The sequence below is a fragment of the Vicugna pacos genome, chromosome 2, assembly GCF_048564905.1.
Source record: "Vicugna pacos chromosome 2, VicPac4, whole genome shotgun sequence".
NCBI classification, from domain to species: Eukaryota; Metazoa; Chordata; class Mammalia; order Artiodactyla; family Camelidae; genus Vicugna; species Vicugna pacos.
In genome coordinates this window covers 30,022,814-30,049,923 of record NC_132988.1, presented here as the reverse complement: position 1 = coordinate 30,049,923, position 27,110 = coordinate 30,022,814, and the positions used below count along the sequence as shown (strand labels likewise).

At 32.9% G+C, this 27,110-nt stretch overlaps 1 protein-coding gene across 2 annotated transcripts in view; it reads right to left on the bottom strand.

Moving 5' to 3' along the window:
• Window positions 1-27,110, bottom strand: part of SCLT1 (sodium channel and clathrin linker 1) — a 155,998-nt gene that overhangs the window by 64,088 nt on the left and 64,800 nt on the right. Inside the window, exons 10-16 of one of the 2 annotated variants that reach the window (XM_072937586.1) lie at window positions 26,743-26,812; window positions 23,448-23,482; window positions 18,007-18,097; window positions 14,752-14,843; window positions 6,194-6,371; window positions 3,517-3,615; window positions 353-424 (exon numbers count right to left, since the gene is read on the bottom strand). In XM_072937586.1, the coding sequence (XP_072793687.1) occupies window positions 353-424; window positions 3,517-3,615; window positions 6,194-6,371; window positions 14,752-14,843; window positions 18,007-18,097; window positions 23,448-23,482; window positions 26,743-26,812 (637 nt within the window). The remainder of the gene's footprint in view (window positions 1-352; window positions 425-3,516; window positions 3,616-6,193; window positions 6,372-14,751; window positions 14,844-18,006; window positions 18,098-23,447; window positions 23,483-26,742; window positions 26,813-27,110) is intronic. The other variant, XM_072937588.1, reaches the window with a different exon arrangement.

Genomic DNA, 27,110 nt, shown 5'->3' with positions numbered 1-27,110 from the left:
GGTGATAAATGCATCCATCTTTCCTACTAGATCGTAAGTTCAAGATGACAGACCAGGGGGGAGGGTATAGCTCAAGTGGTAAAGCACATGTATAGCATGCACAAGGTCCTGGGTTCAATCCACAGTACCTCCACTGAAAAAAAACGTATAAATAAACCTAATTACCTTCCACTTGCATGCGCGCGCACACACACAGAGAGACTACAGATGATATTTATTCTTTTCCTAGCATCTAGCATAGTTTCTGGCTTAATAAGTATCTTCTGAATAAATGAATGCCTGAAAATATGTATCCTGACCTTTAAAATAAGCAATATTCAGAAGAAAGTATCAATATAGTCTTCTAACATACCATTTGACGGGCTGAAAGTTCTTCTGTTAGTCGAGAAATCTGTACAGAATATTGTTTTCTTACGTTTATAACCTGTAAATTAAGATATTTATTAGGTCTACCATAGAATAATTAATATCTAATAAAACACTTATGATAGTGATTTTGATAAAAAAGTATAACTTTTAGGATATAATAGATAAGCATATGCTATATTAAAAAGTCAAGAATTTATCATGACAGTGGAAATAAGTGAATAGGATGCTACATTCTAAAGGACAACGGTTGTCAAACTTTTTGGTCTTACAATCTTTTTACACTATAAAACAGATTTTTGTCTTTATAATGGATTCTCTTTCTATTAAAATTTACCATATTAGAAATAAAAACTAATTTGACACAACATTGTAAAATAACTCAATAAAAATGTTTAAAAAAAAGAAAATCAGAGTTCTCATACCATGAGTAGTTTGATAAAACATTTTTATCATTAAAAGCCACAAAATGTATTAATCTATTTTAAATATGTGTCATTAACAATATTTTAAACTACCGTCAAAGTTACAGTAGTCTCAATGCCAAGAATAGGACAGGATTCCTACAGAAAGGATATACAAGATTAGGAATTAAAAAAACCCAGGCTTTAGTTTGGATTCTGTCTCAAATTATAAATTTTATCTTGGGAAATTACCTAATTCCAGCCAGACAATGACAAAGTAATAGATTTCTAAAAAATAGTTTTGTGGCAAGAAACCTTATACAGTGACTTCGCTGGAGTGAAAACTCTACCACTTAGTTGCTTGGGAGAAAAGCAAGCATGTTAGTTCTATTTTTTTTTTTAACTGATGAGGTTTTAAAAACCAGTTCACTTCAGTCTACCTAGGAGAGAAAAATAATATTGCCCACACAAGAAAAAGCATAGGTAAGAAAAAAACTAACATCTTTGTTCTCTCCAGTGGAGGAACATACAGTGTACCTACCTATCCTGTAAGAGCTCATCTTAAAATAAAAGAGTATTAGTTTTTTAATCATCTGTTAATTTCGTAGATAGCCTTTACAAATATGTAGGAGAGCATTTTAATGTAATTATTACTGTAAAAATGAAAACAGTAATTTCTGCTTTTGCTAATTCATGTCTCTGACAAAAATGTCAAATTAAAAAAAACCAAGGCTTTTTCAAAAAGTGGCTGGATGATTCCTGGTCTGAGGCAGGGAAAGTACAAGATGAGAGAGAGCCCTTATTTATGCAAGAAAGCTAGAGACAATTTGAGAATAAAAAAGACTGATGGTAATGGCTCATGAAATAAAAAAAATAAGAAAGATCCATGAATCCACAGTGACATTAAAAAAAGGGGGGAGGACTCTCCTTTACCAAAAAAATTGACAGCTAATAAATGTATAGAAAGGCTGACAGAATTAGAATGTAATTGTTTTTAATTATCCCATAAAACATTTATTTCAGGCAAGAATTATCAATGGATGCTAAAACCACTGGATGAAAGATTTTGGTGGAAAAGGATACCTACATGGCATCTTCCCCAGTTGTTTATAAAGTATAAAATGGAGACATCTAGTCTTATCACCCTAATAATGTGGTCAAGTTTAGCATCACCAATACACAACCTGACACTAAAGCTTCCTAACGAAATGAAGTGGGAGGTAGGTATACACATTGCTCTGCCAGAAATGACCTAAATCTAGTCAAGATGAAACAGTCATGTGAATCCCCAGATGTGGAATATTCTAAAGGACAACTGGCCTGGATTCCACAAAGGATTCTTTGTCATATACAAAGGAAGGCAGGGGACTGGTTAAATCAAGGAAGACTACAGAGATACAGCAGTCAAGTGCAATGATGTATAAATATGGACTGGAGTCTGAATTTAAAAAGACAAACACCCATAAAGAATATTTTAGGGAAATCTAAGTGTAGACTGAAATAATACGGATGTTCTTTTAATGTATGGTAATAGTGGTGTGGTTGTGTAGCAAAATGCTCTCTTTCTGGGGAAACAGATGCTAAGATGAAGAGTCATGAGACCTCTGGCTTATGTGTGAATATTTCGCAAAAAGGAAGAATGTGTATGTATGTAAAGAGAGGTAGAATGGGTGTGGCAAGATACTAAGAGTTTTCTGGGTAAGAGGTAAATAAGTGTTCATTGTGCAGCTCTTTCAAACTTTTTATGGGTTTGAAAATTCCTAAAAATAAAAAAAATACAAAATGAATGGTAAACAATTTCTCACAGTGATTGAGAGTAGAGCTCAAGAATCAAGAACTGCATTTGTGACCCAGTTCTGCTACTTCCTGGAGGTGGAATCTTAAGCAAGTTAGTTAGCTACTCTATTTTTCAGTTTCTCATCTTTAAAATATTTTTTTGTGGTTTCTTCCTCCTAAAGTCACTTTACACTTTCAAACTTTATCACACTGCTTACGAATTAATTCATATCTGTACCAGAGGAAAAGGCAAATAAATGTATGTCTTCTTTGTCTTTCTATATGAAAGCAAACTTGTATTTCCAAGATAGTTTTAACTTTCATAAGGCTCACAATTCTAACCAAGAACCAAATCATTGCTTTAACACAAAAATATAAGATTTAGTCTTGATAATGGAATTGCAAACACCACCACAATTCATAAGTTGTACAAGTATCAGCATGATGTGACTGAAACAACGCTGGGCTCAGTATAGCCAAGAGAAGGCATGAGTCTAAGTTCTGGCTTTAATTAGTATATAATTTTGAGCGAGTCAATAACCTCTCACAGGTTTCAGTCTCATTACCAATAAAATAAGAGGTTAAAGCAGATTTCTCTGGTACTCTGGTCCCAAGACTCTAAGATACTGCAAACAACAGTAGGTTTTCTTCTCTTACTTCTCATGAATTCTAAGTTTCTTTTTGAGCTTTCTTTTTAACTTTGTGTTTCAGGTATGTTAATCTGCACTGTATCCCTAGCCTAAATCTCTCTCCTTCCCACTTCCCCTATCCATTCCCTCTGCCTCACTCTAGCTCAAATGTCAGGAGCTACCATCTTGAAATGATTTTTATTGGAAATTTACTACAATTGATGCAATTAGCTGATAATTAATTAGCTAGGTCGATCAGGCAAAACCTCAGGTAGTATTTAGTCTTAAGCTGTGAAATTTTGTAAAATTTTGGATTTTAAATATAATGAAAAATCCTTTACTTCCTTCCTGGTTCTTACGGAGGCATCTTGCAGAAGTCGGGAAATGGTTTCTTTCATTTTCTCTATATCTTCTTCTTTTTGCTTTTCCTCAAGCAGAGCCTTCAGAAAATAATAATTTGATGTTATTATAGACTGCATCATTATTAATAAAGATAACATAATAAATGGGTAAAAACTTATCCACTAATCACTTTCTTGAAAGCATGTATCTTATTCAAAACTTCTGAGACATCTCCACTTGGAGATCTTGCCTAAGTTATGAATGACATTTATTTTCCCTAAACTCCTCACCTGACCATGTCTTAACTAAAAATTTATTCTTTTCCTTTGACGTTTCAAGCATTTCCATGACTCTTCTGACCTCTACAGCTGGATATTTAGAATTATTTTTGAATTTTCTCTCTCTTTTATTCCCTATACAAAATAAGTAATCAAAGTTTAAATATTATATTATCAGAAAAACATTTTCGACTTCCCTTTCTTTCCATTATTTATTTTTATTCAAATTATGTCCCTTGTCGCTTCATACCTCCTTTACTGTAGTCACTACCTACTTCATCTCTATGACATTTCTAACTATCCAATCATTTTCATTTACAAAATATTTCACCTACAAAATAGTCTTACAATTCTAGTTCTGTTCTTAGTCACACTCCATTTCTTTGCTTCCCTGTGGAGCAAACTCCTCTGAAGTCTGCACTTGCTTATCTCTAAAACTCTCATGTTCACTCCAATAAAGCTTTCACCACCGACGATCTCTATACTGATAACCCATTAGCCAATTTTGAGTAACTGTCTTATACATCTGTCAGCAGCACTTGAGATAATGGATTATTTTCGTTTCTGTTTTACTTTTTTTATTTGGCTTTTAGCGCATCACAGTATTGGTTCTCCTCTTAACTCACTGATTATTTCTTTTTAGTGTGCGTTGCTGTTTCTTCCTCTTCTCCTGAACCTCTTTAATACTTAACTACCCAAGACTTAGTCCTTGGTTCTTTTCTCTATCTACATCCATCCCTTGGTAGGTAATCCAATCTCATGGTTTTAAAATATCATTTATATGCTGACAATTCCCAAATTTAAATCTCTAGTCCAAGTATCTTCCTGAGCCTGGAATTCCTCCAATTTTAGTCTTGAGTGAATTTTTTTTTTAAAATATCATTACAAGGTAAGTGGCTCTTTGTTTTGACCCCACTGTCTTCCAAAGATATCATACATGTTCCTATCTTTGCTTTTTATTGTTTAATAAATCTTCTCCTGCTTAAATAGGTAAACTAGTGAGAATTAATTGCTCTTTTGATGTCACAACCTTTTCAGGGAGAACAGGACAATGGGGAAAAGGGAAGCTTCATAAGGAAACTATACTAAGGTTGCTTCATGCCTATTTGTATGATTGGCTGAAAGAACCCTTGACTTCTTGGAACAAACAACTGAAGGTGGGAACCCTCTGGCAATTAAGCAAAAAGTCAAGAGGGAACTTAATACCGTGGCCATAAATAGCCTCTGTAAAGGTCTGTTGACCTACGACTTGGGTGAGAAGATCTGCGGGATAGGCAGTGAGTGTCACTACTACCTTCTCTGTCCATCGTGCTACACACAAAATGTTCACCTTTGTGACCTGATGTTAAGAATGTTCATATGACTAGGCTTCAGGGGGAAGAGATAAACAGTTTTGCCCTGCTCTTAATTTTTCTAATTAACTTAGGTGTTTAGAGCAACTCCCAAGAACATTTTGTCTCTTTTGCACCTTTCAACCATTCTAAAGCAACAGTATTCAGATCACAGGTGGGAATGTTAGCTGAAAGGTGTAATAAGTACCAAAACATTCCCACAGCTTAGATTTGGATAATTATTTCTTTTTTACGTCTTAGTAGCTTCTTAATATGCAACTTATAGCTTATTTTGTTTTTAACAGTGCTCTTGGAAAACTGTCCACTATGTGAAAAAGGAAGCATAAATAAAACAAAATATTTCCTTGTATTCCCCATACTTCCCAGTGGAGTGCTATGCATATACTAGGTATTCAATAAATGTTGGTTAAATGAAATAATAATTTAATGAGAGGCAGCAACATTAAAAACAAATTATCTACTTTGTGACTTCTATAAACTATATACCATTCATATGGAAGTGGTACAAGATGAAAACTATGATATGTAATAGCACAGTAATCACAATATTTAGAGGGTTAAAAAATACCGCATGGTGACATGAAGGCTCCAGTTAATAAATCTTTATGGCTAAATTTAATTCCCATCAATTAAGCTTCTATTCTATTAGAGTAATTGTATAGGTGACAAAGCGGAAATAAAGATGAGTAAGATTCATGCAAGTGAATAAAATATATAGAGTACACATGCTGCAGTAAAGTACTTTAACAGATTTTTTGAAAAGTATGAGACTACAAGGGATGAAGATTAGTTACATAAGAACTGCAGACATTAAAAAAACTCTAATATGAAAGTTTTCAGAGAAGGTTGACATTTTATCATATTTTATGATGTTAAGTCTTAACATCAAGAGTGTAGCATGTCTATTAATGATGAGTATAGCACTTTCATTTTTCTGTGTTTATTCTGTAGTTATTGATTTCCTTACTTTTAGGTCACACGGGGGAATGTTAAATATTTTTTTACCTATTTTACTTATTTATAAACATGTTTATTACTTTTCTTACCTGATTTTTTTGAAGGTTAACTTCTTCTAAGAGTTGCATGCTATTTCTGGCTCTCACAATAGCTTCGTATTTCTCATCTTCTAATTCATTGCACTTTGCTTGTAACTCTGTGGTCTGTTTTTCCAAATGTGTTTTTTCTGCTCTTAATTGGGTAGCTTCTTGGATTGTCACACATAACCTAAAAATTAATAGTCACATCGCAAAAGTTAAATATTTTTAAAAAGAAGGAGGGAGACAAGAGATTTACAGAGCATCTGTTACAGGACAAGCATTATTCCAGTTACTTTCACATGTATCTTCTCATTGGATCCACTCAAAAGTTCTGTAAAGTAAGTTTCATTATTTCCATTTAAAAGAACGACAGACCCAGAGAGCTTAAACATTTGATTAAGGTCATATGAATAATGAGCAGTGGGACAAAGACTAGGCCTAGGTATTCTGACTCTAATTATGTTACATTTTCTACACTTTTCTACTTGTGTTAACTCCTACTGTCTCATATAGTTACATGACAATGTTATAAAGCAAATTCTTAAAGAATAGTTGTTCTATCTATATGGTCTATTTTTTTCTTTGCTTGATTCCCCTTTCCTACTCTCTACCCAAGTAACTCATGTTAACTTACTAATGTATATCTTTGAATATTTTTCTCCATGTTCATAAAATCACACATATCATTTTATACCGACACAGTATACATTTAAATATACATACACAGTATATATACATCTATCCACTGGTTTTTAAACATAATATTTTATGTTATAAAAATTAAGATCATAGTATACACCCTTTTCTGCATTTGATTTTCTTACTCAATAATATCTTACAAAAATCCCCTTAAACAATACATCCCAAACCTCTTTCCCTTCCTAGTCTGATGGATGTAACTTCTCTTCACTGTTAAATACTGGAGAATTTAAGCCTATTTTAAAAGTTTGTTTGCTATGTGAATTGTCTTCTTTGAATTTTCTCTTCATAGCCTTTGCCCATTTTTTCTGATGGCTTATTTACTTTGCTTTTCTTTATAAGAACTTTTTGAATATTAAGATACTAACCCTCAGTCTTCTATATGGCAAATATTTTTCCCAAATCTACCTTTTTGTTGTTGCCTATTGACTCTATTTAGGATATCTTTATTACACTAAAATGTTCCCTTTAACAAAGCTAGATTTGACTTTTTTTCCCCAACATCCGGGATTTCAGTTTTTATAAATGTAATGTAACCTCCTAGAATTCCTTGAAAAATTACCTTTAATATTTTTACCTGTAAATCTTTAATCAATCTGGAATTTACTTCTGAATGTGCTATAAGGAAGGAGTCTAGTTCACCTGTCTCCCAGATTGACGGCTAGTTATATGAGTACCATTAGTAACTGATGAACTGAAATAACTCTGTATCAGAACGAAAATATGCAAATTATCATAACTTCCTTATGAATTGTCATGTTTCACAGACCTATTTGTCTCTTCTATGCTCAAATCATATTAATTTGATTTAAGTGGCTTTATAATATGTTCTGATGTCAGATAAGACAATTCTCTCTTACATTATATATTTTTCTTTGTTTTTTTTTCAAGCGTTTCTTTTATCAAGTGTTGGCAGGAGAAGCCTTCTGTATTCTCTCCCCACCCTTTCTACTCACACCCAAACACAGGAGTTCCAGGAGGAAGCATCCCTGCTCCAGCACACCTGACATTTTCCCAGCTTTAGAAATTGAGAGAACTCAGCCTCACTTTTATTTAATTTCTCTATTTTTAAACCTTTGTTGTTGTTGTTGCTGGGTAGATCTGTTTAATTCTGAATGAACTGAGTTAAAGTCTACCAGTATTTTAGCCAGAGTTCCTAGTTGCCAGCAGTAGACTAACTCTAATTTAAGCAGATAAAGAGTTTATTGAAAAAAAAAAAGATATTGGTAAATTCACAGACTCACTAGGAGAGCTGGAGAACCAAGTTTGAAGCTTTATAGTAAGGGAACATGCCTGGAACTTCATCACAGGATTAGGATGGTCACCAATGAAGAGGGGAATTCCCCAAACATCATAGGAAGGTAAGAGGCAGATGGCCAAAAATAATAACCATAAGTGTATTTTCATCAAATCACCCTTGCATTTCCTAACTTCTGCATTACATATTTAGCTGTCCTATTATCTGCCATATTTAGATTTATTAATGTTGTATCTTTTTCATAATGGTGCCATTTTTCATTAGATAAGGTCCCTCTTTATTCTGTTTAGTGCTTTTATCATTAAACTCTACTTTGTGTGATATTGTCATTCTTGTTTTTTTTGTTTATAGTTGTTAATACTCTCCACTAAAACCTTTAAAATTTAAAACAGATCCTCTTCATCCTTCCTTTCTCAGTATCTTTGTTCATTTATTCTTTTTTTAAGGTATTTTCTAAAGTAACATATTACTAGGACTTGCTTTTTAATTAAAATCTGCAAGTCTCTGCCTTTTAATGGAATTCACTCCTCTCATACTTCAATGATTTACGTATAAGACATTATTCATTCCATCTTACTTTGGTTAAAGCATGGTGGTAGATGATGAAGCAATCTCCACCTCCCCACAGAGGTACAGGACATTCAACACTTTACTAGCAGCAGTTCACCCATTTGCTTCACCATGGCCTCTTGGGGGCCAGGTAGAGGAGGTAGACTCATGAAGGGTTTATGAAAACTTCATCTTCCAAAAGCCCATGGGGCTCAACAGGGCAAACTCTGTCTAGGACTTGGTGAATTCCAATCCTCAGTCAAAACTCTCTGACTCTTGTCTTCAAGCTTGACACTCACCCATGTCAGAAAAAGCCTTGCAACTAAAGGTTTCACATGTATTTAACAGTCTGGCAGATCCAGTAACCATTTGGCTCTGAAAAGTCAGATTGGTGTTAGGAGTAGAGTTACAGGAAAGTAGCTTCAAATAATCAGCTTCATAATTTATAGGTTTCCATAATTTTATAACATAAAAGATGTATTACTACTATTCTTATTCTCATAAAGGCACTTCTACATGCTCTACAGCCAAATCTTGTAAGAATCCTTTCTTTGAACTTACTAAAATTGGGCCAAGTTCCCTCTTTATAATATAATAATAATAATAATAATAATAACAACAACAACAACAACATCATCAATGATAATAGCAAACACTTGTAAGAACATACTTTGTACTGGGTACTTTACATATGTTAAAGAAAAAATAATCAAAATATGAAAACAAATATATGTATGTATATGCAAGACTGGGACATTGTGCTGTACACCAGAAACTGACACATTGTAATTGACTGTATTTCAATAAAAAAATTTTTTTAAATTAAGAAAACATAATCCTCAATACTTTCAACAAACACTATGAAACAGGTTATATCATTAGCCTACGAGGTAGATATGAAGCTATTATCATATAGCCAATGAGGGAGCTTAAATCATTATATTTATTTTATACAAAGAGAAACTTACATACAATGAGGGTAAGTAACTTGCCCAAGGTTATTGATCTAGTTATTGGTGAAGCTGGAGCTTGAACTCAGTCAGTTTGGGCCCAGAGTAAGCGATCCTAATAAATATGCTAGACTGCCAAACAGAAACTTCCACTTAATACAGATTCAACTCATAGATCTATGTATCTGTCAGTATACAGCAAGAGGCTATCACTTCAAGTACAGTTGTGGGTGAGGAGACACACTAAAGCCCAGGGTGCTGAATTAAAGCTTGCATATTGAACAATATTACCCCCCAGAATCTTTCCTCAGTTTTGGAATACACTCAGGCTCGTGCACTTACATTCCCAGCCCACAGCAGAAGACTAATGGATCCCAACCTGAAGAAACTGGCCCAAGAAAGAGCACCCCCAGTTTTTGATATCTGGGGATTGCCCAAGGAAAAAGTCAGCTCACTGCCTAAACAGAATACAGTAAGTCTGTCAGACTATAAGTCCATCTATACACACCTAACTACCTATCTACTTTTTGGTGTCTTAATTTTTTTAAATTGAGATATAATTGACATGAAACATTATAGTTAACCCTCTATATCTGCAATTTCTGCATCATGGATTCAGCCAACCACAGGTTAAAAATATTTGGAAAAAAATTACAAAAAGTTCCAGAGAGAAAAACTTAAATTTGCCATGCACCAGCAACTATTTACACAGCATTTATATTGTATCAGTAATTAATTTAGAGGTGGTTCAAAGTATATGCAAGGATGTGCAGGTTTTATGCAAATACTACACCATTTTATATAAGGGACCTGGACATCCACAGATTTTAGTATCCACAGGGTTCTGGAACCAAAACCTGGTGGATACTGAGGGACAACTGTGTATTAGTTTCAGGTGTAAAACATAATTTGATATTTGCATATATTTTGAAATAATCACCAAAGTCTAGTTAGTATCCATCACCCCATATAGTTACAATTTTTTTCTTGTGATAAGAACTTTTAAGATCTATTCTCTTAGCAACTTTCAAATATACAACGCAGTATTATTAAATATAGTCACCGGGCTATACATTACATCTCCATGACTCATTTCTTTTAAAACTGAAGTATGTACCTTTTGACCCTTTCACCAATTTTGCTCCCCCTCACCTCCCTGCCTCTGGCAACCACCAGTCTGTTCTGTATCTATGAGTTCAGTTTTTAAAAATATGGAACACTTCACGGATTTGAGTGTAGGCCATGGTAATTTTCCCTGTATGTTCCAGTTTTCAGTATATGTACTGCTGAAGTGAGCACTTTGGTGTCATACTTTTAAATATCAATGGACAGAAAGGATCACCAAAACATTTCAAGGAAGGCAGACAGGCACACATGAAAAAGGAATGTAGCAAAAGCAGAGACAATGCAGATAGCAGACGAAAACTTTAAAAATATATTTAATATACTTACTAAGAGATGATGTAACATTTATACTGATACTATAGAAAAAGAAACATTCAGAGCATAAGTGGCTCTTTAAAAATTTATGATAGCTAAAATAAAATATTCAAAAAATGGTTAATTAGAAGAAAATTTAAGGAAACTTCCAAGTTAGAAAATAAATGAAGAAATGGAAAACAGGAGAGAAAAGACATGAAAGTTAGGGAATCAATCCATTAGACACATCACTCAGCTAATAACAACTACCAAAAAAAAAAAAAACAGAAAAAATGAAAAAATGATTAAACTGAAAATCCATGAAAAATTCACAAAGTTGAAGAACATGAATTTCTAGATTGAAATGTCCCAAATAGAAAAGGATTCTTACTAAATATGCACACTGCACAATTAGAATATTAGTTGTAGTGGGGTGTATGATCCTGAAACTCTCCAGAGGGGGAAAAAAAAAACAGGGCAAATACAAAGAACTGGAATTTTGAATGGCATAGGAAATTTTTTTTTTAACAGCTGGAACTTAGGTAATATAAGGAAAATATCTCTACACTTTAAGAAAAAATTTTTAAAAAAAACATAAAAAAATAAAAACAAAAATAAAAAAATAAAAAAAATTAAAAAATTAAAAAAAAAAAGAAAAAAGAAAAAATTTAAAACCTAGGATTTCCAATCTAGGATTCACTGCTCAGTCAAATTATCAAACACCTTTAAAGGTAGGGTAAAGATATTTCTAAATAAGCAAAGTCTTAAAAAATGTACTTCCCATGTGTACTCAGTTATGGTATCCATTAAAATTTGAGAGTCAACAAAGAAATTAGCAACTATGGGATGCAAAAGACACAGGATACAACATAGGAGTGGTAAGAAGGAAATTCTAGGACCACAATGAATCGAAGTTTTAGGATAAGAGCTTGCATCAGTCCTTATGAAAAGACTAATCTGAGGCAGTGGATGGAGGGTTGTCATTCTACGTAACATTAAAGACTATTTTATTCTTTGTAACATTTGCTTATAGCCCTTCTTCCTACCTTGTTCTATTTCATTAAGGCCATTGAAACTTAAAACAATTTTTACCTTTGAGAATATAGTTTATTAGTCTTTTAAGTAAACTAGTTCTCTTCCAAATGTCTGCTGACTGTGTAAAATGCTAAATCTTATAAGACATAAAAGTTCAAAGTGAAATAATTTTGTATTTTCTAGGGAGAAGTTATCCTTTGTCTGAAAGAAGGGGAAGATTTAAGGAAGAAAATAATAAACTTGGTGCTGGGTCACCTATATATTCTTACTTCAATTAATTCTAAAGAAATTGAAGCTAAGTGAGGCTGGGTAACTTTCCCAATATACAAAAACATAATCTACTAGAACCAGAAATTGTTTGCCTCTAAATCTCAAATCTTTCTACTCCAACAATTTATATTCCTGTCCCCAGACATCCTCACCTTTAAAATACCATCAAATTAATCTTCATAAAGATTAATTTCATCATGTAGTCCCAGCTAAAGAATCTGTAATATACTGCATGAAATTCAAATTCAACTTTATCTTACTCACAAGGCCCTCTATACTTCATCCATTCATATTCATTAATTTCCAATGCATGGCCTCCTATTCCACATATAATCAGGACCATATTTCAATATCTTCAATTAAAAAATTCATACAGTCTATTTTGCTTAGAAGTAGGGATAGCAAACAAAAAGTTGGACAGTGGTTCAAATGAAAATCACTTTTCACCAGTCACCTAAATAAAGATTTCTTGCTCTTATTTGCATGTTCTTATTTTGAAAGAAAACACTAAGTTAAAAAAGCACCAAATTTAAAAAGTTTAAAGCAATTCTCTTCATTTCACTCTGGTCTTATTTAGCAGGGCATATACAGCAGCCTTTCTCAGAGAGGACTGTCATTCCCCGGATATAATTCCCAGTAACCATGAGTTATCTTTAAAGGCGGGAGGGGAGGCCTTTCTTTGGAAGATGGAAAGAAATGATTTATGCTTCTTAGATGTTTGTGGCATTTAAAAGGATCACAAATAATAATTTTAGAAATAAAAAATAATTATCAATAATTCAGTATCTGCTGAGGCCAAAATGTCTTTGTTTTTATGGAAAAAAGATGACCATTAAAAACACAGCTTTTCAATCTGGTAGTTCATTAAATAGGATATATTCACACCTAAAACATTGGTTGAACATTGTTTAGAAATACATATCAACTACACTAATAACTCTGCTTTCTCTTATATAAAAATACAAGATATTTTTAAACTTTAAAATGTAACTTTTTAATCATAATATAAACATTGTTATTATAATAGCTTCAAAAGACAGCCAATGTAAAAATTTCCTTGCCAGAGGTAACTAGCTGAACACTAGACTTTAAAAAATATCCTGAGATTTTCTTACAATGCAGTGATCTCTTTTTAGGAAGCTGTTTAGTTAGGTTATAACTTTAGACTAAAAGCAAAACAAAATAAAACAATTAAAAAAAAATCCCCATACCTTCAACACTAAAAAGACAACTTAAAGCACTAATGAATGAACAACTTCGATTCCTTATGAAATCCTATCCAGATTGAAGGAAGTGAAATTCACTCATTCCAATTTCACTGTTTCAAGTGTCTAGCATTTACTTTCACAGCATAGAATGCTACTGAAATAACAGAAGTGACAACCACAAACTTTTTCTCTAAGTTTAACAAAAAGAAGTTGAAGAAAGCAGTCAAATAATCACTCAACTGCTGAAAACTTTTGAAAATGAAAAACAAAACCCAGAGAATTCTAGCACTTAAAAAAATACAACTCCTTTCACCAGAGTCTAAGTTAGAGGTTAAAATCAATTAGTTCTGAATTCAGTGAACAAAGAAATGACTTTCATTAACATTTTGGATAAGAGGAAACAGAAGTTCAAAGCTACTAATTTGCTCCTGAATAAAAAATATCAGCCATGAGTACGTGACTAGAACTGAGATCTCAATTTTTGAGGTGCTCAGGATCAGTAGACTCTTTCTGAGTGTAACAGACTTCAGTAAAAAGAGTACATTTTTCGACTATAAACCATAATGTGATCTTATGGGCTGTAGTCACTGTATCTTTAATAGATTACAAATAACAATTTTCAAGTTTCTTAAGGGAACATCCAACAAGAACTAGAAAATGACAACAAAAGATTCCAGAGTGAACATCTGCATTAAGACAGCAATTAAAGACAAAGCTACAGAATGTTATTTAAAAAGTAGCCCACACCTTCAAAGATGGCTGAAAATTATTGTTCTGTAAGGCTCCAAGAAACACATCTATAATGATTCCTCAAGTATTCTTTCTCTTGGGTATCCACTCAGTAAGAAATTATTTTTCTATGTAATTTTTACCCAACTTCACTATTATTTTCCCCCTGCTTTAAGATAAAAAGAGTATTTTTGGTTTTGGGACTAAATTTGATTATTACTGTTTTGGAAAAAAGATAAAGACAAAATGATTCTTGAATATATGTTTAAAATACACCAATCTTTTGAATATGATTTTTAAAAATGTCCAGCAACCCAGATTTTAAACTGATACTTACAGTTCACTCAGCACTTATAAAATATATATTCTAGAAAATACCATAAACTGAAATTCTAATGTGGAATCACTTTCAAAGCATATAGACAAAGCCAGATGTATTTACCAATTTACCTTGTTTCTAATTGTTTCATACTAGATTGCAACTGCTGTAAGCGCCTATCTGATGCTTCCTCTCTTCCTTGGGCAGACACAATATCCTCCTCCTAGAAAACAAAGAAACTGTATGCTTATCTTGAGTATGTGAAAATTCAAAGCACCGTTAAATAGCATAAAGAAAACAGTTCATTGTATAAAGTTACTGTATTTCTAGAATTTCATATGTAAGTTTAAAGAAGCACTATCACTTTGGGAGTAAATCATGCATATACTAAAAAAGGGAGATGAGAACCTCACTATCAATTCTGTATTAGAAAAACAATAACCAAAACAGTCGCTACATACAGATTTCTACCAATATTTCAAATTATTTTTATGGCCCAAGTCTAACAAAACAAGGCAGGAATTTATATGCAGACTGTCTGCCCTTAGCATGTGTTCTTTTAACTAGGTTACACTGCATCCCATTATAATCGTGGATTATTTCTTCTTTGAACAGTGTTGCTTCAAAATAAATTAACAGGTTCTATTTGCACCATCTTTTAAAAATTTCCTGTTCATCCTTTCTGGCCTTTTTTGGTGGTCTTCTATTGGTTTTTAGTCATACCTCTTTGAATTATTTTTTAGTGGTTGCTCTAGTTTTTGCATCTCTAACTTATCCCAATTTATTTAGTTAATAGTTAATTAATTCAGAGAAAACATTGGAACCTTGCAACAGTGTATTTATTTCCATGTATCATCCTAGTCTTTAGTGTCATTGTTGTCATATATTATACCTACATACTTTATAAGCCCATCAAATACAGTGTTAAGTTCTGCTTTTAGCAGTCAAGTCTTTTAAGGTACTAATAAGAGAAAAGAAAAGTATGTATATATATCTTTCATATTTATAATTCCTGTTGCTCTTAATTTCTTCTTACATCTGAGTTGCCAACTGATGTTATTTCCTTTCAGTCTAAAGAATTTTTTGAAGAACAGCTACACTAAGTGACACATTTTCTCAGTTTTTGTTTACCTGAAAATGCCTTTATTTTGCCCTCATTTTTGAAGCACAGTTTCACTGGACACAGAATTCTTAATGAGCATTATTTTTCCCTTCAGCAGTTCAGATATATTACTCCAGTGTTTTCTGCTTCCACAAGTTCTTGAGAAGTCAGCCATTATTCTTATCTCTATTCCCCTGTTCACACCATTTTTCTACTGCTGCTTTTAAGTTTTCTCTTTTTAATTGGCTGTCGGTGTTGTCATGATGTGTTGAAAGTGATTTTCTTTGTATTCATCTCGCTAAGGATTCAATGAGATCCTTGGCTCTGTTAATGTTTTCCACTAAATTTTGAAAGATTTCAGCTATTATTTCTTTAAACATGTTTTCTGCACTGCTCCCACTCCCCTACCACACTTGCATTGGCTTGCTTCATATTGTCCCACAGATCACTGAGGTTCTGTTCATTTTTCTTCCATCTTTTAAACTCTATTCTTTGAATAGGAACGTTTTTATTGATCAGTCTTCAAGTTCAGTGATTATTTTGCTTTTTCCAATTAACTTTTGAAGCCATCTAATGACATTTTTATTTGGGTTGTTGTACTTTCAAACTCTAGAATTTCTATCTTTAAAATTATTTTCTAGTTCTCAATTAAAAATTCTCTATCTGTTCCTTCACTGAAACATATTTTACTGTAATTTAAAAATAGATTTTCTTTAATTCCTTGAACATAATAGCTTATTTAAAGTCTCTGCCTGTTAAATCCAACAGCTAAATTCAAACTCACTGAAAGTGAGTTTCTATTGACTTTCCTCTTTCACCCTCCTCCAGCAGTCACGCTTCAGTGTCTAGTAAGTTTTGGTTGAAAATTGGAAAACAAAGATAATGTATCATTCTTTCTCTGGATTCTGTTTTGCTCTTTTGAAGATTATTAGCTTTTTTGCTCAGTTAGGCAATTATCTTGCCTAGACTCAAACTCTGAAGTGTCTTCCCCACAGTATGTAGCAGCTGCCATCTGTGATGAGTCTAATTTCTTTCCACTGTTAAATTATTTTGCTAGGCTCCCAGGAAACTCACTGTGTCTGTGTAATGTGAGGATCAGTCAAGATCTGGGTAGAGGTAGGGCTATCCTCTTTGTTGTTTGTTGCTCTTAGAGATCCCCTTGTAATTTCCAGCTGCTCTGCCAGCTTTAGGTTCTGTCCATAGATATTCAAACATTCATGCTTCAGCTTTCCTGCTCAAGCTGCACACATTTTGGGAATGCACTCAATTATAAAAAGCAGCAAACCTAAACATCTAGTTCCATATGGCTGTATCTTTCAAGAGCAGATTTCTCTCAGGTCTCTGCCTACTTTTTCACTGGGTTCCTGGGGACCCTATCCTAGCCCTGGACACATAGTCTGACTGTCAGTTACGAACCTGGTCAGTTTATACTGAGAACTTGGTTCTCAATTTTTATCGTTTGTGTGGCTCTCTTGCTGCTAATATTTCTTCTTTAAATTCTCAACTGAGCCCTAAACTTTGATCTTGGGCGCCACTATAAGTGCATATAAAGCTTTTGTTTTCCGAAGCATAGCTATGGGGGTTAGGGAGAACTCTCAGGTCAGAAAGTTAAAAACTCATAATTCTCTCTTTCAGTGTCTTTCTGTTTTGGGGTGCTTTGCAGTGTTTCAAAAAAACTTATCCAATTTTTTAACTATTATATATGAGAAGGTTTGCATAGGCCTTTCACAAATCTACCATTATTAGAAATCTATAACCAACTTTTACATATTTGGAAATAAGGCTCAGAAAAGTTTCACAGCTAACAAGTGACAGGGTTAAAACTTTAATAATTAGATCCATCTAAATCTAAAGCCTGACTTTTCCTTGATATATTCTTGAAACTTCCCTATTACACATAAAAAGAAACAGTCTCTTATGCCAATAAATAGCACAAAATATAGTATCAAACAAAATGTAGTATTAAATACTTCTTTTCCATCTACAGGTAACCAATTAATCAAAACCTGATTTTGCATTAACATGCATTTCAGTAATGATGTATTTAGGGATGATTATGATGTTATGATGTTTTACTGACTTAGCATAAAGTAAATAGAGATAAAAAGTTATTTCCAATATTATAATTTAGCTTCCTAACTTTATATATAGAGGGCAATAAAATGATAAATTCATTTTCCAGCAACGCTCTTTAACACCTAATCCACAACAGATCAACATTAAGATACATAGAAAACTATGCTACAGGCATCTGCATCCACTTGTCTTAGAAAAAGGAAAATACCTTCTTTTGCATCTGTCCTTGAAGATCTTCAGTCACTTTAGTTAACTCTTCCACTTTTGCTGCTGCAACTCTCAGATCTAACTTGGCTTGCCTAAAATACAAAGTAACGAACACTGTTTTCATAGACCACAAAATTTTTTTAAAATTAGAAAAGAAATTTAAATTTGGTAAAATCAGTACTAACCATTATGCACCTAAAAATAGATGTAAGGGGTTAATATTGAAAGATTCCTTTACTTCTAGTAAATGCATGTGGAAAAGAGTAAAGAAGAAAAAGTATATCTGAAAGAGTGAGCACGAAGTGGGAGTCATTAATACTTTATTTGGATAAATTATATTTTATACTCAAATAATTCAATAGATTTCATGAAGAAGAACTTTATCATCATAATGAATTACCTAACAAGAATGTCAGTGCATTAAGTAGAATACAGTTACATCTATAATTTCTTAAACAGAGTTAGAGAAGTATTGCTAATGGGCCTTTCTATGAAAATGAATCCAAGCTTCAACACCTTGATCATTCCCCAAACACTAGAAGTACGTAACATAATGAACTGAAACACTGGTCTCAAGATAGTCTAATATCTTTCTTCAGAGACTGTAAAAGGACAAAAAGGACAAGTTTTTGAATATTCTAATATTATCAAGTAAGTTTCAGTATCTCCTCCACTTCCTATAAAGATTTTAGAATAATAAAATAAGACTTTCTGAAACAGAAAAAGACTTTTTAATATCATACCAATTAAGCACTAAGTATAGATAAAGAACATGTGGATTATGTTAAAAAATATACTTTTCAGGAAGGAAGGTACTTTAGGAACTGCCTCTATTTATTTCTTTTTATTTTATGTATGTATTATAAATATAAACCACATTAATGCTGTAGAACGTAAATAAATTATTTGATGCAAAATTCACAATGTCAATTCACTTACTTTGACTCTTAACGGTATTTAGAATTACATTATTTTTTTTACATTTTTTATTGATTTATTATCATTTTACAGTGTTGTGTCAAATTCCAGTGTTCATCACAATTTTTCAGTCATTCATGGACATATACACACTCATTGTCACATTTTTTTCTCTGTGATTTATCATAACATTTTGTGTATATTTCCCTGTGCTATACAGTGTAATCTTATTATTGATTAGCATAAAACAACAGGAAATAAAAAAGCTAATAATAGCTAAAATGTACCAGGTAATTACTGAGTTCCAGGAACTGTCCTACATGCTTGTAGACACTGTCTCACCACAATAACTCTGTGCATTAAGTAATATTGTTGTATCAAACTGAAGTCTAGAGAGTAAGGTTGACAGAGGTTTGCCAACTTGCAAGTATTCACAGGTAAGCAATGAAACTGATATTTAAACAGAGTCCTTTGATACACTGGCAACCAAAAAATAGCCCCAATAATACTGCATAAGATTAAGCATATAAGGAAATGCTTTGCTTTAAATAACTCCAATTTATAAAAATTTGACTATCAGATAAAATAATTTTTTTCTGCTTGCAAAATGATTCATCAGATGACAAAACAAAAACAAAAAACAAAAACTACCTTATACCAGTGCATGTAAAATCTAAGCTTAGAGATAATTTCAGAAGTGAATCTACTATATAAATCAATGAATAAATCTACCAGATATAAAATTCTATTTATTTTAAAAGGAAAAACTGAAGGGGTAAGATATTTATCTGGTAATGATAAAACTGAGTAACCTCTGACTAAGCATAGCATCCACTCTGACTTAGTTTTCTTGCCTTTAGAAAGGGGATAATAACACTTGTTCTACTTGTGTCATGGCGTTGCTGCACAAGTCAAAATAGATAATATACATTAAAGTGCACTGTAAACTGTAAAGAAATGTAAGGTCAGAGCATGATTAAAGAAAAAAAATTGTGTTAGAGACACAGTAGGAATGAGGTCCAAGGTAGAGGATCCTAGAGTAAGGAACTCAGTTCTGTCACTAACCAGTGATGAGGCTTAATGTACTTCACTTGACCACAAGAGTGTCTCAGCGGTCTCATATCCAACAACAGAGAAGTAGATTAGATAATGTGCCAGAACTAAAATTCTATAATAGATGATTTCCTGATTTCTATGTAATTTGCCTAATGATTCTACTTCTAAATTTTCTCTCAATTGTGTATTCCATTTCCACTTTCATGGCCCAATGTTTGATCTCATCATAACTTTCCAGGACTATTCCAATGGATTTCAAACTGATTTCTTTGCTGCTGGTCTCCTCTTTAATTCATCCTCTACAATGAATCTCATCTGCAAAAAAAATTATCTGGTGATAAAAATTCTTGTTTAATAATGATTTCTGGGTTCCCCACTTCCTTGGGCATATAATCAGCACTTTTCTGCATGACACATAAAGTTAGTCATCATCTGACCTCAAACATCTCATCTCTTGCTAATTCCCCTCATATAATTTCTGTTCCAGGTAGGAGAGACTACCAAATCCTGTTTCTTAAACATATCCTTGTCTATTTGTTTACATGCTTGACTTTTCTGATAAATTCCTCAAGAATCTTCAAGACTTAGCTTAAAAGTGTCCTCATTTCAAGTCTTCCCTAACTTCGCCTAGGCAAAAGGCCCTATAATCCCAGTCCCCATTAAACATAATACTTTTTCTACATTGTTAACAGATACTCCCCTTGTGGAATTGTGAGTTTATGAAAAAATTACAGTATGTATGATCATTAAAGGCAAGGATCACATTGTATTAATTTTTAAATCCTCGGAGGTAACACAGTACCTGGCATATAGTAGACAAGTAAATATACCATAAATGAATAAAAGAGAGTACAAAAGGAAAGGGGAGAGAGAGAGAGTCATAGGTACAATTATTTCTTGATACTTTTACTCAGGTCTCGCATATCCATTTTTTATTTATATGTGGAAATCCTAAAATAGTAATTTTGTGAACAATTCTTCCATATCTATCTCATTTGAAACAGAATCTCATACATAAAAGAAAAAAATTCAGGTACTGGTCTTATGATCTATTTTTATAAGTATTAAAAGGAAAAATACCCTGAAAGCATTTAATTATATTTCCTAAAACGCACAAAGAATCATGTTTTGGGGGAAAAATAAGTAATAGTTTTATATATATTTATTCCTATACATTGCTCCACAAGATAGCAAAGAAATAGTTCTTTGTATCTACTTCTGGCATGAAACAGTGAAAAATATTCTAGAATAAAAGTTGTAAGGTCTGTCTTAAACCTGCCTCTATCACCACAAAAGGCCATGTGAACTGAGCCAATCACTTAACTTCTCCAAGTCTCAGAATTGTAGCTATAAATTTGAGATAAAAAATAATTTTCCTGCATAGCTCACAGAATTATCATAAAGTTCAAATAAGCTAATACATATTAAATCACTTTATAAACTTTACTGTAGTTTACACAAAGACTATCACCATAATCTTGCCCCTTTTTAGATTTCAAGTTGTCAAGAATGAATGGTACAGCATTAATTTACAGCTGGTTTGAAAAAGCTTGGGGGATGTCTGAATGTCTGGCCTTGACTCTGGGCCAAAAAATGAAAAGTGAGATTTATGGTGTGCTGCTGAAGTCTGAATTGCCTCTGCTAACCCCCAACAGGATCTGTTTGCTGATGGCTTTCACCTGGTATAACTGGTTAGACAGCCGGGCTAGACTATATGACCAGAGGGGCCAAAAAAAAAAAACCTTCTGCGCTGAGTTTTCCTGAAGCCTAGATTCATTGCACACATCTTGGTAGTTCAATCTGGAGACAAAGCATGTCTTTGTATGAATAAAGACCCTAGGGCACTTGTGCCTGGATGTCACTTGGGCCCCCATGCTTCCTGATGCTCTTTTTCTTACTGCACAATATCCTTCCCCTTTAAATAAAAGCTTTATGTGAGTATGCTCTGTGGAATGTTGTGAGTCATTTCAGATATTCAAATTTATGAAATCTTTAAAGTTGCCAACAAAAATAACTATAATTTTATTTTATGAAGGGCCTTTAATAACTATACATTTATACTATTTTACACATAAATGTTTTAGATATATGTCTGCTTATGTACATAATTTTGTAAAGGTCAAAAAACAATTTTCATCTTAAAAAACAAATTTGATTAAAAAATAAGAATAGTTAAATATTAACAATCTTGATGTCGTAAGTACTCACGTATTTTATTTTTGCTACAAAGAATTTTTAAAAGCAAATTATTTTGTATTCAGGTAGGCTTCCTTGTCAAGCAATTTAAAATTTCTGAGATTTTTCTTTAATGTAATTTTCATCATTTATGAGATTAAAGAGGTCTGAATTAAATCTTTCAAAAACAAAGCTTTGCTCTGTAAGCAAAGTATAATCAAATATAACATAAAACACAGGATACGTGTATGTATTTTATATTAATATATACTAGCATCAATCTCAACAGAAATTAAAATGCTTTAATTATCAATGCCTTTTCTGAGATTTTACAGCAAATAAAATGAGTCCATTTTAAGATAAATTTCTGTCTGTCTTTTATAGGCTCATATCAAGAGAATCCTAGAAATATTTACAGTATTTCTTTCATACAACGAAAAGTGCTAACACTTCTGAGAAAAAGACCCAGTTTTTATGGATTTGACACATAGTCTAAACTTTAGAATTTAAAATAAAACAAAAAAAAAATTAGGTACTTTAAATAAGTTCTTCTAAAATTATCCAGTATAATAAAGTAAATCATTTATTTTTAAAGACTTCAGAAAATCCTCAATTTTAGACAAGGTTCTGAATTTTCAAGATCACTTCTGCTTTTAGGAAACTAATAGTAAGTAGCAAAACTGGAAAAAATTTATTTTCATTTTTTTCTCCTTTCAATCTTTAGTAGCAGTCTAATGATTAAAACAATTCAAAAGACAGAAGCCTACAAAGAAACTTTAAAAGCAACAGATTTTAATAATTCACATACTGAGTTATCAAAACTTTAAAACAGTCTCTTCAGTCTTGAAATAGTCATTTGTATATAATTTTTACATAATTCAAATTATTATATACAATTTAAAGTAGTTCAAAATTCTAATTTCTATGTTGGAATACAATTTTCCATCAGACTAGTAGTAGTTCTCTATACTTTCTGTGAATGAAAGTAAGTTTTTGCAATTATATATGCATAGTCTCTCTCTGAGTCTTATTCATTCAGAATGTATGGGAGAGGTATCTGCTCATCTGTTTTTCAGAACCTATATAGGTGATTCTAACATACAGCCACTGCCTAGATTTTACATAATAACCAAATAATTAACAGGCTTATCTTTCCAAAAGGTTGTAAATAATTATTAAAAATGTAATTTTAGAGTCATATCACTGGGTACCACTGACAAAATGGAGAACATATTTATTCATTTGCTATTATTAAATAGGCTTATGCAATGGATATGCTCAAAAAATGCTTACCACGTGTCTGTGATGTTTGGAACACAGAAGGTGTTCTGTGAGATAATACAAAACAAAGATATGTGAGATACAGTAATGTTTAGGAGGGCCACAAAGCCAACTTAAAGCATCACAAAAGATTAAAATAAAGCACTACGATTCATAGTAGATAGTATATTTGCATTTAGTTCAGGGAATATTGAAGTGTGAGGTATTTAAAATAAGAATTGGCAGAGGAACAGTTAATCTCACAAGCAGAGGTAAAGAGAAAGTTTCAGGAAGGAAGAAAATAAGTAGAAGCATAAAGGTAGGAAAGTGGGGAAGATGGGAAAGGAGACCGGAAAGGCATTGGGGTTACAATGTCAAGGACCTTAGTTGACGAGTTAAGTGATCTGTATTAATTTAAGGGCAATGGAGAGCTGCTCAAATAATGGGATCAGAGCTGCACATTAGGAATTTAAGCCTGGCATTGTTGAAAAAGAATGGACTAGAATGATGGTTTCATCTTTCTTTAACCAATCTATCATAGTAAATAGGCAAGATGATGGGAATATCTAAACTAAAGTGATGGTAACAGTAAGTAAGCAGTTCCACTCGGAGAGATGGCATAGATTTTACAGAGAGAATTTAAGAGACTCCATACATTCATTCTTTGAACAAATATTTACTGAATGCTTATGATAATGCCAGACACTATGAATATAATCTGGACATGTTGAGCTTCATGTGGTCATGGCATGTCCAGCTTTTTTTTTTTTAAACTGTATTTCAGAAGCCCTAACTTACTTTATTGAGCACCTACATAGACCACACTAAGCACTGCTGTCAGTTCTGGTGATACAGTGATAAACAAGGAGTCAAAGGCTCTGACCTCGAAAAGTTTACACTGCATTAGAGGAGGACAGACAGTAAATATGTAAACAAATAAATGAGATAACTGCAGAAAGTGATAATGCAATGAAACAAATGATATATAACAATGAGAGAGAGACTTGGGTCATCAGTGACAACCTATCCTAAAGAAGAAATATTTGATCTAAGGTTTAAAGGACAATGATGTCAATTTAAGAAAATCTAAGATGAAAGAATTATAGGCAGAGAGATTTAATAATAAATGCAGAGTATGAGAAAGTCACTTAAATAAATGACAATTAGCAGGGATGTTTCATAGAAACGAGTAAGATGAAGTCAGAGGAAGGCAGCTCTCTCTGTGTCTCTCAGATCATATGTGTCTTTGGGTATAGTAAGAATTTTGGAAATTGTTCCAACTGCAATTAAAATCCACTGAGTGTTTTAAGCAGGTGAGTGATGTGATTTGTTTTATGTTTTGAGGAGACGACTTGGGCTGGTGTGTGAAGAATAAATAACAGTGAGATAAAAGTAAAAGCAGGCAAACCAGACAGGAGGCAAATGCAAGCAAGAGGTAGTGGTGGCTTGGGGTAGCGATGATAGTGGTGATGACTGAATTTGTGATAATCTGTATCCAAAGCCAGCATGACTTGGATCTGGGGGTAAAGCGAGAGAGGAGTCAAGCAAAACTTCTTAGGTTTGATGACAGTATTAGCTACTAACTTGGGGAAGATTTCCGCTTCTTACTTCAATCACAGCAATTCCACTTTTATCAGTGTTATATATTGGGGTTCTATGTATACAATTTTTTTAAAGGGCTTCTGTTGTTAAAGTTTGAAAACCACTGTCTAGCAATTCAAATATAGAGCTCAACAAAGTTATCAAGGCCAAAGGTATACATGCGGGAAACATTATTACTGAGATGAAAGTTTAAGTTGAGTAGGGTAAAGGTGATAAGTGGGGGAAAGCATGCAACATGTCTAAAAATTTAATAAATGTCTACTTTAGTAGGTAGGATAAGGAAATGGGAAAAGCAAAGGCAAAGAAATGGTGACAAAGGTCAGAGAAGAAATCAGGACACAAAAACAAAAGACCTAGCAGAAAAATGTTCAAGGGCAGAAAAAAAATCATCAATCAAAACGAATCAATGACCAAGGAGAAAGGAGGATTTTGTTTCAAGGCAAAAGGGGCACCAATAATTTTGAGGAGAAGAATAAGAGACGTGGGACCAAATCTAAAGTAAAAGAAATTCTGAAGAGTGACTATAGCAAATAGAGGCTCTTCTTCCAAGCAATTTCAAAGAATGAGAAGAAAACATAGTAATCTGAGGAATCATCAGGGCCTCGAGGTATATACCTATGCCTGAGGTCTTAGAAGAAACCCAAAAGAGACTAATATTTTTAAAAAGAATCGATATAACTGATGGAACAACACAGAAGAAGAAACAGAGTTTAGGGTTGTACAGTTGGCAAGACATGGGGACATAAAAATAGAAAGGAGTGAAAAAGAAAGGAAAGCTTAATCTGGTTCCTAGAAATTATAGCAGCAACAACAGAGGTAAGGCTGATTTCTAGACCTAGAAGGGAAATGTCTACTGTCTATTTATTGCATTAATACTAACTTCCAAGTCTATTAGCAACTGATTTGTAAATATTACACAAGCCTACCTACACAGGTTGGATACTAAAGTAGAATAGAGAAAAGCAAAAATAAGAGTTACAGTATATTGTAACACTGTAAAGAAGCTCATTTTATTTCTATTAGAGATTAAGAAACTAAAGTTCAGTTAAGCAATCTGCCCAAGTCAATAGAAAATAAAAAATAAGAATACTCATCTAGAGCTGTCTGCCTTCATAGCCTATGCTCTTTATACTTCACATCACATAGAAGTACACTTTTAGGTTAAGTGTGTAAATATGGAGTATTTGCAAAGTAAAATTATAATTATCAATAAAATACATATTTTGAAATAAATCAGGGATCACCTATTTCAGGCAAAAGTTCCAAACAATGAAGTTATAAATTTATTTCTACTCTTGACTATTATGTTCTAAAAGTAAAGTCTCATATTCCTCTTTATGCCCCTGAAAGATTAAGTGGGAAAGATACAAACATTTTTGTATAAGGGGTGACTAAGTAACCCTTTAACATTAAAGTAAAATAGTGTGAAGATATAGGAAACTGACAGCAAGGCCCTATTTCTTATCTTAAAACATATTTTCTATGCTCATAAAACTAGCTGCCAACACATGAGGAACTGTCTGGCAATTCTTATGACTAAGCACATCTGCTCAGGGCCATTTCTCACTTGGGATAGTTTCCAAGAGACACTATGAATCAAAACTAGTGATCCATGAATTCCAGATTTCCATATAGCATTTTTATAATAAAAGACACAATATTATTCAAATTGGAATATGAAACATCTTAGAAAAATCTGTTATCTTAGGTAAAATAAAACTATTACCTGGTAAAGGTACATATACAGTAGTCGCCCTTTTCTGCAGGAGAGAAGTTCCAAGACTCCCAGTAGATGTCTGAAAGTGCAGATTGTACTGAACCCTATATACAGCATGCTTTTCCTATACATATATATCCATGATAAAGTTTAAATTGGGCACATTAAGAGATTAATGACAGTAGCTAGTAACAATTATAACAACACACTGTAATAAAAGTTATGTGAGTGTAGTTTCTCTCTCTCTCACAAGATACCTTACTGTACAAATTTAATGCTTTTCCATCTTAACTAAGCACATACCACACACTGTGGCTGTAACTTTTGCAGTCTGAAATGCGACAGCCAAACCAGCATGAATTTCCTTTTACTTCTTC